The sequence below is a fragment of the Pseudopipra pipra genome, chromosome 12 (genome assembly GCF_036250125.1).
Source record: "Pseudopipra pipra isolate bDixPip1 chromosome 12, bDixPip1.hap1, whole genome shotgun sequence".
In the NCBI taxonomy this organism is placed as follows: domain Eukaryota; kingdom Metazoa; phylum Chordata; class Aves; order Passeriformes; family Pipridae; genus Pseudopipra; species Pseudopipra pipra.
The window spans coordinates 20,041,220-20,055,332 of record NC_087560.1 but is presented as its reverse complement, the minus strand read 5'-3'; the positions used below and the strand labels follow the sequence as shown (position 1 = coordinate 20,055,332).

Below are 14,113 nucleotides of genomic sequence, written 5' to 3'. Positions count from 1 at the left end.
TTAATCAATACGTAAATTATTACATTTTAAATTTAAGTGGATGTATATAAATTAATTTATACACACCCACGTACGTACAGATATACTGTGTTTATCTGTGTGTCACAGACATAACACGCTAATGTACATATGCATGTGAGTTTCATAAATAAAAAAAGACTGGGGAAGGGCAAGAACATAAATGGTTTGACTGGTGAGCAAGTCCTGAGCTAACAGTGAGAGTGGTATGGAAAGCACAGGATGCTGGGAGCCCATGAAGATGGAGAAGGGAATTTAGGGCAGTGATGAGGGTCTTGCAGGCAAGGACTGGGTCACTGCTTTATTTCACCAGCACTTTCCCTCCTATTTTACTACTTGTTGTTACAAGTTCCTTTATCACTGAATAGCAAGCAGAACGAAGGGGGGGGGGGAAATGCATTAAACAAAAGATTTTGTTTAAAAAGTAGAAACGCTTATTTTTATTATTTTCTTTTTTTTTTTTTTCCCCTTCTAGAGCTGCTGGAATTTCGAAATTATTTTACAAAACACCTCCTTAAAAGGGGGACTAGCACACTCCAGGGCATGTAGTTGTAAAGATAAATCTGTGCACTTCCCTGGTACTGCAGGCACTCACCCTTTGGCCTCGTTTTTATGGCTCTACACCCTGGAGTGGTGTTATTGCTTCCAAACATACATATATACTTATGGGGGTCTGTGGATCTGCAGATGTTTTATTTATAAGTGGCAGGCCTATTGCATCACCCAAACGTGCATTTACAAACAGATAGAGGTTTTTATGAACCCCCATTCCATTGTTTTAATAGCTGAGCCACCCAGCCATGGCAGAATAGTGCACGAGGTAAATGTGTCTACGTCTCCAGAACCTGCTCCAAGTTTTCTCAGATGTGACTAACTGCAAGAATTTTCCCAACCATCAAAAGTTAATAAAAAAAAAAAAAAAGACAAAAGTCAGGCAGGGTGGGTGAGCCCTTGGTAGGAGACACCACCCCAAAGTGGAGGGGCTCTGAGTAACCTGAAGCCTCATTTTCCCGAGGTGTTTTAAGTAGGTACCTGACTGCAAATGTGGATCTGGTGAAGTTAATATCCTTAAAATTAGATTCACAGTTAAATACTTCCCTAACCAGGATCTCAGCTGAGACTAGGATTGTGAGATACCTGCCCCAGGGCATCTTCAGAGATTAGCCTTTAACTAGAGAATAGCTGCAACAGAAACACTTGTTTATTCTACTTGCAGCTCCCAGCGTGGAAGCACCAAATGAGAGGATGCACAAGTGTCTTTATCTTCTTAAAATCCATTAGAACTACTCCTACATTCAAGTTATTCCTGTGCTAAAATTATTCCTAGATACTTCATCCCCAGAAAATATGATGATTTTCCATAAGGCTCCAAGTTACAGGAAGCAGCACATGAAGAAAAGTAATGACATTTAAAAATCAAAGATATTCGATGTGAGTCAGAGGGGATTATGACTCTTAGCTACAATATAAATTGCTGTAAATATTTGTAGTAATTGCTTGATATGGTGTTTTTCTAGCTGCTTAAAAACAGTCAAAACAGCACTAAATGCACAGCCACAAGGGACCAGCCTGAGAGCAGGTAGCCTGTTATTGCCTCCCTGAAAAAATGACAATTACCAGCAGAAAAAAAAGTGGTCTCTGAGCTCAGATTCCAACACTGAGAACCCTCCCATGGACAGAGCACAGCCAAATATTAACTCAATCTTCTGCAGCCAATATCATTTCATTTTCCATGAATCTAAGTGAAAACAGCAGCTCCTGCATTTAATTAAAATAACACTGTTTTGACCATATCCTCTGTTTTCAGTCTTCACATTTTGAAAGGTTAAGATGGCAAGTGCTGACAAAGAGTGACCTACATTAAGATCTAATCCCTGGACATACAAACTGAGGGAAAAAAAAGGGTATTAAGCATCAAAATGGTTTTGATTGAAACTCGATACTGGCTGTGAAAGTTCTCTGTGAGCTCCCCAAATCACAAGTGAACAGCAAAATACCCAACAGCTTCAGTGGAATCAAAATTCCACCTTTGGTTTGAGTGCCCTCTGTAAATATGGAACTGCTGCACAAGCCAGAAAGAGTTTAGATTTAAATCTATGTGTACATACTGAAAAATGCAGGGAAAAAATGGACACACTTCTATACAAATGAATAAAAAGTATCCACAGATTGAAGTGAAAATTGAGTTTTCACTTACCATTAAATCTTCAGGTGCTGGTCTTTCCTTTGGCTGCTTCTTCATGCTGTGTCATACAACACAATAAATATAAAATAAAAGCAACTGCTCATTTATTCTACATGTTTAAATATTGAGTTATCTTTTATATCTCTTTTATCACAGAGTGAAATTCAAGGTATTTTTTTAACGTTATCAGGTGCTGATGGAAGACTGGCCAAAATATATACGGATTTTTCCCTCCCTCCCAGCCTTCCCTTGTGGGATGGAGGATGTTTGTAACCATGAAAAGTGTATAAATACAGAGATCACTGAAATCCAGTCAGCTCAGAAGGCACAGGGAGAGCTGATGCCCATTTTTCTGGGGATCATGACACAAAGAATTATCCAAACAAGTGGGAGACTCAACTCCACCACCGAACAGCTTCGGGAGCAAACAACAACACCCTGGGGTTTCTACCTTCATTTTTTCCCATTTATTTCCATCACCCTGCAGGGTGATAGTTCATTACCCAGCATTAACCTGTTTATAAGATCATGTTTCTCATCCAAACAGTCCTAGTTTTCCATGCAACAGGTGCAATTAGCTCCTGAAGGCTGTGCTGAGCTGCATGGAGGAACACAATAACGTGGCACAGAGGTGACCATCAGGAGCTGCCTACTGACTAATTGGATTGAATCCAAGCAGCCAGGGTTTATGGCATAACTGGCATAAAGTCTGGGATGCTGCTCACTTGACATCCCTCATGGTTATTAGCAACTGATTGCTTAAATAATATACACTTTCATATTATTTGCTTTTTGTAAGCAGTAATTCCTCCCACTGCAAAGCACAGCTAATATAACATCATATAGAAAACACTGGGTGATTTGTGCTGTAAATTGGAGATATTAAGGACACAATTTACCTTCCAAATAACTACAAGCCCCTCAAATAATCAAGTACCACAAGCTGTCTGAGGTAGCAGTTTAATCTGACAGTCCAAAGTAGCTGCGTCCCCGGGGGAAACAAGGCTATTAACCACCATCAGTTATGCTTCAGGTTGACATCTGTGGAAATTTTAACACAGGTTATCCCTCCCTCTGCCTCAATTTTTTTTATTTTTTTTTTTTAAAAGGCCTGTCATCAATTTTTTGGGGGGGAGGATCCAAAGGTCGAGCTCCACAGGCAGCGGTTGTGCTGCAGAACCCTCCGAACAGCCCCGGCCTCTGTAAGCTGAAACTATTGAAAACTGAGGCCTCTCTTACACAAACTTTAATTATTTAGTTCCTTTAATTAACCGATCATCAGACTGCTTTTTGTGCCTGGATTTGTTACAGGCCTGAGAGGTACTGTCTCCTGTATTATCCAGTCCAAATTCAGAGTTATCGGGTCACTCTCGCTGCAGCGGCCCCAAAACATGGTAGAAAACCCCAAATGTGCAGAGCCCAACCCAGAGCTCTGTGTGGGGCTTGGAGGAGGACACATCCCTGGAGCAGGACACATCCCTGGGGCAGGACACATCCCTGGAGCAGGACACATCCCTGGAGCAGGACACATCCCTGGAGCAGGATTCCCTCTCCCACACCCGGGATGGCTCCATCTCATTTAGCACAGCTGAGCATCCAGCCCTGGCTGTGCACAGTCAAAGAAAAGACCCTTCTCCCTCAAACACATCCTATTTTTACAAAATTCAAGCTTATTTCTCTGCTGTACATAAATGCCTGCCCTTTATTTATTTTCTTTTCAGGGTAGTGTAAAGGCTAAAAAGGGATTTTTTTCCCTTCACTTTGCCTCTTTTGGATGTCTTACCCTCAGGATTTGTATCCTCTAGTCACTCAAGAACCGTATTCTTTATTCTACAACCTCCTCCTCTCCCCAATTCTCCTTTAATTTAAAAGGTTTTCAATGAACTATTCAGTTTTAAGGACAGAAAATATACCCAGTGGTGTGTTTTAAACCACGACTCTCAGTAAAAATTACTTACTGAGAAGCCAATGAATTCATCAAGGCCTCTTGCCTTCTTAAATATCGAGGCAATTTTACAAGAAATATTTCTAAAAGCACTGACTGATGATATTATACACGAGTTTTTGCTGAGTCTTTCCCCCCACCTCGATGAATTCTTGGGAGTCTCAGCCCCCACGTTCAGGGCAGGGTTTATTAAAACAGGGATTAAAAAAAAAAAGAAAAAAAAATAAAAAAATAACCCCCTTGTAAGTACTTTTACGACCCTTTGTGTAAATAACGTTTACATAATTTAAACAGTTTGCTCAGCTTTGCTGCCCCATCTGCCCAAGGCCCCCAAGTCCCTGTTCTCTGGGAAGGGATGCAAGGAAAGCCATAAGGTCTCGGGGAGCTGTGGAGTTAATGACATGTATCATTTACATCCAGGGCATGGCATGTTTGCAAACTGAGCTCACCATTGAGTGATGAAGTGTACAAATGGCTCCGAGAACTCCCCGGCTGGAAGGACCGGCGATTCCTGGGATTGCAGCGGAACAAGGAGCGCAGGCACCAGGCAAAAAAAGAGAATTTTTGTTGGTTTTTTGTGTTTGTTTTTTTTTTTCTTTTTTTTAGGAGAGCGATAAAACAGCGACAACAAACCAAAAAAAACCCACCACAAAACATAAACCCACAAAAAAACCCCCACCCCAAGGAATAATAACCACGAAGCCCCCATTTCACACCGAGAATTTGAGGGAGGAAGGTACAAATTCTTCGGAGAAACGTGTTATAAAACACTGAATTTCAACTAATGAGTATTACACAATGGGTAAAAACATGTGGAAAGACACTGAGGGGAGGTGAAAAAAGGACAATGATAGCCACAGGGTAAAAAGGAAGGTAGGGAAAGTGTAAATGAGAAATTAATGATTATTTAAGTAACACACAAATGGTCTTGTAATTAACAAAGAGCTGTGAAATTATTCTTGTGTTGACCTTTGTTTCTTTCCCTGCATTCGCTATTTATTTACACTCATGTTTATTTACACTTATTCATTTTAGAGCCTGTCCTCATATGCTGTCTGGGCAGGATTGGAAAGGCAGAAGAATTTTTAAAAGCAAAAAAAATTTACCAGGCTAGCGGTAGAAAACAACCAGCCAGTGTTCAGGAAAGAGAAAAAAAAAAAAGAAGAGAATTAAGAGCATAAGAGAGAGGGGGAAAAAAAAAAAGCAGCTTCCAAACAGGGAACAAACAACAGCACCATTTGCAAAGAAGGGCTTTACGAATTTAGGAGTTTTTCCAAGAATGACAGAGAGCTCCACTGTGTTTATAGTGTAACAGCTCAGGATGTAATGAAATTACACTGCAGAGTACTTTAACAGTGTCATCTCATTAGACCTACAGTTGGAACAAGAGAGCCACATAAAACACGCAGCTGCAAATGACTCCATTCTCATCTATTCTCATTTGCTATTAAAAATACCTTTCGGCGTCTTTTTTCCTCCCTGACATCCCTCCACAAAGTACCCTGCAAAGTATGATACATGCACCTATTTAAATTAACAAAGGAATGACTTATTTTAATCTCACTGTGCTTTGGAGTGCTTTGGCCATTTGGATGAGCAATATATCATTACATACAACCTTCCAGCGCTGCAGGCAAGAAACTCGGAGCGTGCAGCATTTGGTGGGAGCCAAACAATTTCTCTAGCACACAACTGTGTCAAATGCATGCATGTATTCATTATGGGGAAGGCGAGGAAATAGCTTTGATGTAGTGGAAAAAAGAAGATGATAAAAGCACCTCTGCAATGTGTGTGCCATTATCAATGGTGGCAGATAGACACGACTGCAGAGCCTCCTATGTGATTAGTAAATATACATATAATTGCTGTGGCCAATTATCAGAAAAATGAGATCGGTAATTACAAGACAGAAAATTAACTAGAACTCTTATTAAGGCTTTGTTTCCAATTCGAACAATTGGAAACTGCTGGAAAATACAATTCAATCAAAAGTAACTGAGGAGGAAAAGGAGAAGCCAAAATTGCTTTACAATTTTCAAAGACTTCTATTAAATACAGGGAGCTGTTTGATAGAACATGCCCAAATTCTCTTTGAACTCAGACAGGGTGAAGGAGAGGTTATTGTTTCCAAACTTATAAATGACAGCAATAAGAGGAGGATTTGTGCTGGAGAGTGGAAGCAACACGAGGAAATCAGCAGTGCAATTAAACTTTCTCCACTTCAAAGAACTAAATTATCCAGATTAATACAGAAATTGCCAGCCTTGCTCATGTGGAGCCCAGCAGGCTTTGCCTCTCCCCACCACATCCTTTTCTCCTGCCCAGCTCAGCCTTCCTGGGCTCCCACCTGAAGCCACCGGGATGGACCCAAAGCAGGAGAGGTGGGAAAGACTCCGGGCACATATCACAGCCCATGGGAGGCCGTTCCCTGGGGAACTGGCTCTGCCCAGCAATCCATCCCTGCTGGTTATTTTAAGTAAAATGCAAGTGAGGAGCTGGTTCCAAGGCAAACATGCCCATGACAGGGCTGCCAGCTCGGCTGGGCCATGCTGGGGATCGGGATGGGCAGCCGGCACTTCACACTCATTTGGGAGGTGATAATTTCTGCATTCACAGGAGATGACAGACCCATAATCGAGTGAAACCTCATTATGAGAGGGGAGGAGAAGCTGCTGAGCTGCTCTGAAGCCACCAGCATCCTGCTTTGGTTATCCAAACCCTATGGGCTCACGCAGGCAAAGGGGAGAAGCAGCTCCAACGTCAGCACAAAACCCTGGACCACGCAGCTCCTGTGCTGCAGCACAGGCAGAGACAAGGGGCTCCTGCCTGACAAAATTTCACCTGGATGAAAGTAAATGATAAATCCTGTTTTTCTCCTTTTTTGGGGCACATTTTTTCTGTTCAGTGCAGGTATTTCCACCCCATGCTGGGCTGCTGGAGCCCTGTTGGCCACGGCCGTGCCTCGGTTGGTTTGCTCTCGGGAGCTCAGGAAGAGATTGTGGGTGGAAGGGTGGACATGAACACCCACTGGCTCTCGGTATGGAAACAAGATGCTTTAATCCCAAGGATTTTAGACTGGGTACACTCAATTTGAAAGCCTTTTGGGAGCTTCAAGGAGGTCAAGGCTGGATCTCGAGGACACCTCCCACTAGACCAGGTTGCTCAAGTATCAGGATCTGCAAATACATCCTATATTGTATCCTGAGGTTCCCCAGATGTTGTCTGACACTCAAAGAAATGGTAATACAAGGAAATAAAGCAAAGCTACATTTCTCTACCAAGCAATACAGTCACATGTGATGAAACCACAGGGAATGTCCAGCTGCACCCTCATGACCTGCCTTATTTTCCCCACCTGCCCCATGAAATCACACTGAAGAGGGACAGAAAGTAAAACCCCAAGATTTTAAGGGAGAGAAGAACAGAGGTACTCAATTTTAACTGGGAAATGGTTCTTCCATTCTCAGTAACTGCTGTATCTTTTGACCAGTATCATGAAGACCTCGATACCGGGGATGGTGCTAAAATGGTAGCAAAGACACAAACAGTTGTAAGGGTCAATGTACCACTATTCCCAAGCTTCCCTAAGCATCCAAGCAACATTTCCATAACTGGGATCTGCTGCAGGAGAAGACAAGATCAGCCTCTGCTTTCTCCAAACCAGCCCAACTGTGCACACAGAGCGAGACCGGGGAAGGGCAAGAGGAAAAAAGTTTGAGTGATGCCTTTGCCTTGTGAGTAATGAACAGTTCAAGGAGGTCAACCCATTACAACTGAAACCGTTTAATTATTAATTATGCACAATCTATGAGCAAAAGGACAAGTTCAGAATGTTTAATGTGTGGTAACTCCAACTGGACCCTCTCTTGGCATTTTGTTATTAGCACTTGTCAGCAAGGTGCTCAGGCAGAAAGGAAAAAGCACAGCGGCAGAAAATCTGAGCCAGCAGGAGGAGGGAGGGCTTTAAACTTCAAACACTGCCCCTAATATTTAATTTATAGAGTGCCAAGGCTCTGGGATAAACCTTATTGACTTCCATGGAGTCAGGGGAAGCCACATTATCTAAATGAAGACCTGAGAATGAGAATACTGAGCAATCCCTCCCAAATCCCCCTCTTTTGAAGGCAGCAATAACATTAGGATCTGTATCTTGGGTTTTTTTCTGAACAAAGGAAGAGTGAGCCACCTAAGTGTGTCCAGAAGCCAACCAATCCTCTGGAACCTTTGCAATAAGAGCTTGAATTACACATCCAAGCACTATCCTCACCTACTCCTCAAACCTACTATTTGAAAGGTCTCCTGCTCTGTTTGCTCTGCCCAAGCAGAGCAGAGGCAGAGATGCTACCGAAGCTCAGGAGATAAATAATGTCCAGCAAACACACAAATAAACACAGATAAGGCAACTTCCCCCTTTTTTTCTGTCCAGCTTGAAGGTTTACATGGATAAACTCAAGAAGCACATTCAACAGATACAGCTGGGAGCTGCTGATTCTTTGCAAAACATTCTCATGTCAACGAAATTTGGGGGTCTGCCAATACACACCTGAAGATCCCAGGCCTTACACACCTTCAGGGGTCTTACCCCCAACATATAATTTCTTGAGAGCGAAATATTTTCTCAAAGCAACTGGAAGGCTGAGATTTCTCACATCCTTTCTGAAGGAGAAAGCCCAGAACCTCCCTATTAGCAGGAAAATCAGCAAATTCAGCTTCCTCCCTAAAAACTTCAGGGTGGACACGGCAAAGCCCCCAACTGAAAACCCACGTTCCTCCTCCCTCCTCCTTCAAGGAAACCTCCAAACTGGGCAGAAAAAAGGAGGAAGGTGCCTTTTCCACCTCTGTGGGTTTGCTGGACACGATTTATTTCCAGCATCTCTGCTCAGCTCAGGGAGAGCAAACCCATGGGACGACGGATGAGAGTCACCAACACATCCCTGGAGGAACTCTGTGGGGCACCAAAGCTTGGAATTCCCAGCGGGTCTGGGTGCAAACAGGTTTTATTCCCTCTCCTGTGCTGGCTCCCTGTCTGGGAAGGGTTAAATTTCCCCACTCCCCACGGCTCCTGCTGTTCTGCAGCGCTCGTGCAGAAGGAGCTGCCATGGTCCTGTGGCTCCAGGGCCACAGGAGGGAAGTTACCAGAACCCAGCAAACCAAACTCCAGCTCCTCTCTCCTCTGGGCCTCCCCAGCATTCCCTGCCTTTGGAATTATCGGCTCCTCTGGGCACATACTCCTATTCTGCAACTCCTCCACTGATGCTGAAATGGCACTATTTAATAAATAATGTCTGTGCCTCACAAAGCATTTCTGGCTTAGCACTTCAGCCCACAAAATCTCCAGGATTAAAGAATTTTTATGCACTCTGGTTTCTCTTCTGCTCAAGCTTTCAAAAAAATATATTTACTTTTCTGTAGGAGCTGTATTTTACTTTGTGGCCAAACAGTGATTTTTCACTTTAGACCGACAAGTTTTAGGTGCACCAGAAATGCTGCCAAGTGCAATTACAGGTAACAAATGTGGTTACAACGAGACCAGCAAATGACAGTATTGGACACGTTCAGATTTGATCCTACAAGGACAACTTTCTTCCACAGCATTCCTAAAAAAAGGATTTTATCTATCTATCTATCTATCTATCTATCTATCTATCTATCTATCTATCTATCTATCTATCTATCTATCTAAAATCTATTTCTGAGTTCAGATTTACTCCTACTAGGACAACTTTCCTGATTTTAGATATATAGATACAGCTATACATATATATAAAACCCCCATTTCTGACTTTAGATTTTTTTGGACAACTTTCTTCCACAGCATTCCTAAAAAAAGATTTTGTCTGTCTGTCTGTCTGTCTGTCTATCTATCTATCTATCTATCTATCTATCTATCTATCTATCTATCTATCTATCTATCTATCTATCTATCTATCTACCTACCTACCTACCTACCTACCTACCTATCTACCTACCTATCTACCTATCTACCTATCTACCTATCTACCTATCTACCTATCTACCTATCTACCTATCTATCTATAATCCTTTTCTGACTTTAGATTTACTCCTACTAGGACAACTTTCTAGGATGTTACATATATATAAAATCCATTTCTGACTTTAGATTTATTCACAGTAGGACAACTCTTCTGGATTTTAAATATATATATATATAAAATCCAGAAAAAATATATAAATATATATGTTTTTATATATATATATATGTATATATATATATATAAAATCCATTTCTGACTTCAGATTTACTCCTAGGGGGACAACTTTCTTCCACAGCATTCCTAGAATATATATATAAATATATATATATAAAACAACAACAGAAAAATCCATTTCTGACTTTCTAGCCAATCTACTTCAAAGCTTTGCACAACCCTAATGGCAGGTGATTTCCAACAAATAACAAGTTGGCAGAAGCCGGCGGTGGCTGGAGGTGGCTCAGAGGCCCCGACTTGAAAGCGTTTCTGGGTCTGTCCCCATCCTGCTCCCGCCCCCAGCAGGAAGGTGAGGGATGATTACACCTCAGCACCAGGTCACTTCTTGCTCTTTTCTTAGTAGCAGGTGCCAAATGTGACAAATGATACGCGGGGGCATTTCGGTGTGAAGTTTTGTCCGCCGGGATCCGAGCGGCAGCAGGAAAACTCATTTATTTCCGGATCTCCAGCTGGATGGGAACCAAGGTCGAAAGGCCAGTGTTTTATCCACCAAAACACTCAGCCTACCTTTAACACCCCAAATCACGTGAGGACCAGCTATTCTCTCAGCAGTGCTCCCTGCTCCCAAAGTTCCTGGAAATACCAGTAACCTCCGCTGGTCGGGAACACGCGCGGACTCTCCCGGTTAAATAAGTCAGTGGGTACTCGGGGCTATTTGGTTGTTACTCCTGCAGATTTTGCTACTTGGGGACTATTTTTGAGAGCCCAGAAGAGGGAAGGGAAGAAGTGGAGGAGTGTAATTAAGATCAGGAACAATCCAGAGCGTAGGACGAGGCGTTTTCTCCCCCTCGCCTGTTGTTGGGGCTCTCGGAAGGGCCCGGCAATAAGCGGGGAAAACAGGTTAATCCTTTAGCTGGAACTGTAATTGCTTTTTCTCTCAAACAAATGCAGGAATTTCTGCCTCTCCTTGCCGGTCTCTGGTCGATCATAAGGCAGCAGAGCACGGCAGTGTTTGGGTAGATACACATCTCAAACACATCTCGAATAGCTGAGGCACCGCAGCGTGAAACGCGGCCTCTACCTGCGCACACCGAGGGGACCCCGGGAAAAAACTAAACCCATTTGTTGTTCCCTTCCTTCCTCCGTACCCTCCCGATGCATTTTTATTGCTTTTTCATAAAACACTGCTGCAAATAATCAAGCATGACCATTGACATCCACAAGATTGAGTTTTAGGAACCATTAAATGAGCTTGCCCTCTTGGGAAGGTTGTTGCTCAGGTTGGTCTAAAGGTAATTATTCAGCAATTCCTACCTGTGGTTTTACCTTGTTCCTATATAAGTCTCTGAATCTCATACACTAGTAAGGTCACAGTTTCTGTCTCCATAAAACTACACCCTAAACCAACTTAACACAGGACAAATTATGGTGGGTTTGGGAACACACACATAAACACACAGATATGTGTGTATATCCTATGGAAATCTTCACAACTCCACAAATTTTCAGGTTTCATGCATTTAAATCAACACCTGCGAAACTCCTAAAGAAAAAAAATCAGATCTCGCTTCACTCTGAGCCTGTGGAGTTTTTTACTTCATTTATAGCAAGAGCAAAATGCAGCACTGATGTGGAAGGTTAAGGAATTCAGGACTCCAGAGGAAACACTCATCGTGTTATTTGATCAAGCTGAACATCCTGTGAATTTTTAAGGCTGTGCCTTAGCAATAAATGGAGGGATATATTTAACCGTGTAAAAAAAACCACGAGAAACAACTCTACAAATTACATGTATCAAGTTAATTTTTTTCCAGAGGAAAACTGGAAAATACATTGCCACTGAAATGCTTCACAGCTCAGCGCTGACACCCCACCAGCCTTAACTGAGGCTGCTGAACGTTTCTAGAGTAAGGATTTAAAAAGAGACAAAAAAAAAAAGGAAAAAAAAAGAGGTCTTTGATTTGTGGAGTTTGGAAAGTCCTTGAGCTAGATTAAACTGCAGTCTTGTGAGACCGAGTATCTCTGTGGGGGCACTTAACAGAAATGCTCAAGAAACTCATGGAAAGCTTCTCTCTACTTACTCATGAAGCTATCAGGGTAAGGATTTGTGAGGACAACTAATTAATTTTCCTTCCCAATTTCTGCCTGACTCGTTAAACCAGGCAGGTTTTGCAATGCTGCCTCCTATTTGTAAGAAACGGGATTTGCTCTTGGAAGCCTTTCCTCCCCGAGCTTCTAATGTAGTTGGAATAATACAATCATGGAATCATGGAATATCCTGAGTTGGAAGGGACCCATCAGGATCAGGGTCCCACTCCTGGCCCTGCACAGGACACCCCAACAATCCCACCCTGCCCCTGAGAACGTTGTCCAAACATTCAAATAACTTACCTAAAACTGACAGACAAAAACTGAGTTCTATTTCTCCTTAATTCAATACAACTAAAACCACATAAACCAAAAGCAACAGTTAAATCACCACTGCAGTGAGACAAACCATGGCAGCTTTGAAACCAAAATGAATGACAAGGACCTTCAAGATCATCAACTCCCAACTGCCAACTCACCACTAAACCTTGTTCTCAAGTGCCCATCCACATGTTTTTCCAACACCTCCAGGAATGGGGACTCCACCACTGCCCTGGGCAGCCCCTTCCAATGTCTAATCACCTTTCCTGGGAAGAAATTCCTCCTGATGTCCAACCTGACCCTCCCCTGGCACAGCTTGAGGCCGTTCTCTCTCCTCCTGTCCCTTGTTCCCCGGGAGCAGAGCCCGACCCCTCCTTGCTCTCCCCTCCTGTCAGGGAGTTTTAGAGAGTGAGAAGGTCCCCCCTGAGCCTCCTTTTCTCCGGGCTGAGCCCCCCCAGCTGCTCCTGGGGCTCTGTGGTTTGTATTTCCAAATGATCATCTGGAACAGATTCTGAGACAAAAACTTTTCACCATTTCCTGAAACTGCACCTCGTGCTTGGGAAGCACAATCCTGTTCCGTGGCAAATTCTCTGGCTGCATGACCATGGAAGATAGTTCAACATCTAGGACATCTTCCAAGCCAGGCAGCAGCTCCTGCTTCCAGCCTGACTCCACTCCCTTCCATGCAGGAGTGTTCTGGAAAGGCTGCACGCGCAGCAAGCGACGCGCGTCCTTCCCAATGGGAATCATCTGCGCTGCTCAGCGCTTCCCAGACAGCTTTTCCTGGAGTTGGAGACAAACTCAGTTGAGTGCTGGAATATTAAATGACTCTCAGCTCTCAAATAACAGCAGCCTGCCTTTATTGCTGGCTGTGGCAGGATGAACTCCATTACCAACGAGTGCATCCTCATCTTTGGACCAGGAGCAGGAATCTTGTCATGGTGGGAAATGCTGCTCCAATTAGGACTTGCTTAAATGAGCGTGTCTTATTTGTAGCTGGATCAGATCTCACTATAAGTCACCACATGTTAAAAAATAAAGGTTCTGGCAGGCGTCTTCCCTATTCACACAAAGCTCCAACACTAATTCTGCCATTAAAAAATAATCCCAGAACCGACGTCATTAACAGCCCGATAACACCATTGAACAACAACAAACATCAGGCACAGTTTGCTGGGATTTGAGAAGAACCCCCGTGCCTGAGGTTTTTTTTTGTTCAATTCTCCTGCTTCTCAAATCCCTTATTCATCCTGCAGAATTGCTGGAAGTAAATTTGGGTCCTAGAAAATGAACAAACAGGCTTTTTAAGCTGCCAGAGTGACCCACCATGTCTCATATATTTCGCTGAGAGTTTCAAACCAGCTCCAAAAATCTCACTATGAAGAA

General features: G+C 43.0%; 1 protein-coding gene across 3 annotated transcripts in view; it reads right to left on the bottom strand.

Moving 5' to 3' along the window:
* Nucleotides 1-14,113, bottom strand: part of MAP2K5 (mitogen-activated protein kinase kinase 5) — a 129,449-nt gene that overhangs the window by 16,189 nt on the left and 99,147 nt on the right. For all 3 annotated transcript variants that reach the window (XM_064669293.1, XM_064669292.1, XM_064669294.1), the window contains 2 exons: nucleotides 4,598-4,659; nucleotides 2,216-2,261 (listed from right to left, as the gene is read on the bottom strand). In XM_064669293.1, the coding sequence (XP_064525363.1) occupies nucleotides 2,216-2,261; nucleotides 4,598-4,659 (108 nt within the window). The remainder of the gene's footprint in view (nucleotides 1-2,215; nucleotides 2,262-4,597; nucleotides 4,660-14,113) is intronic.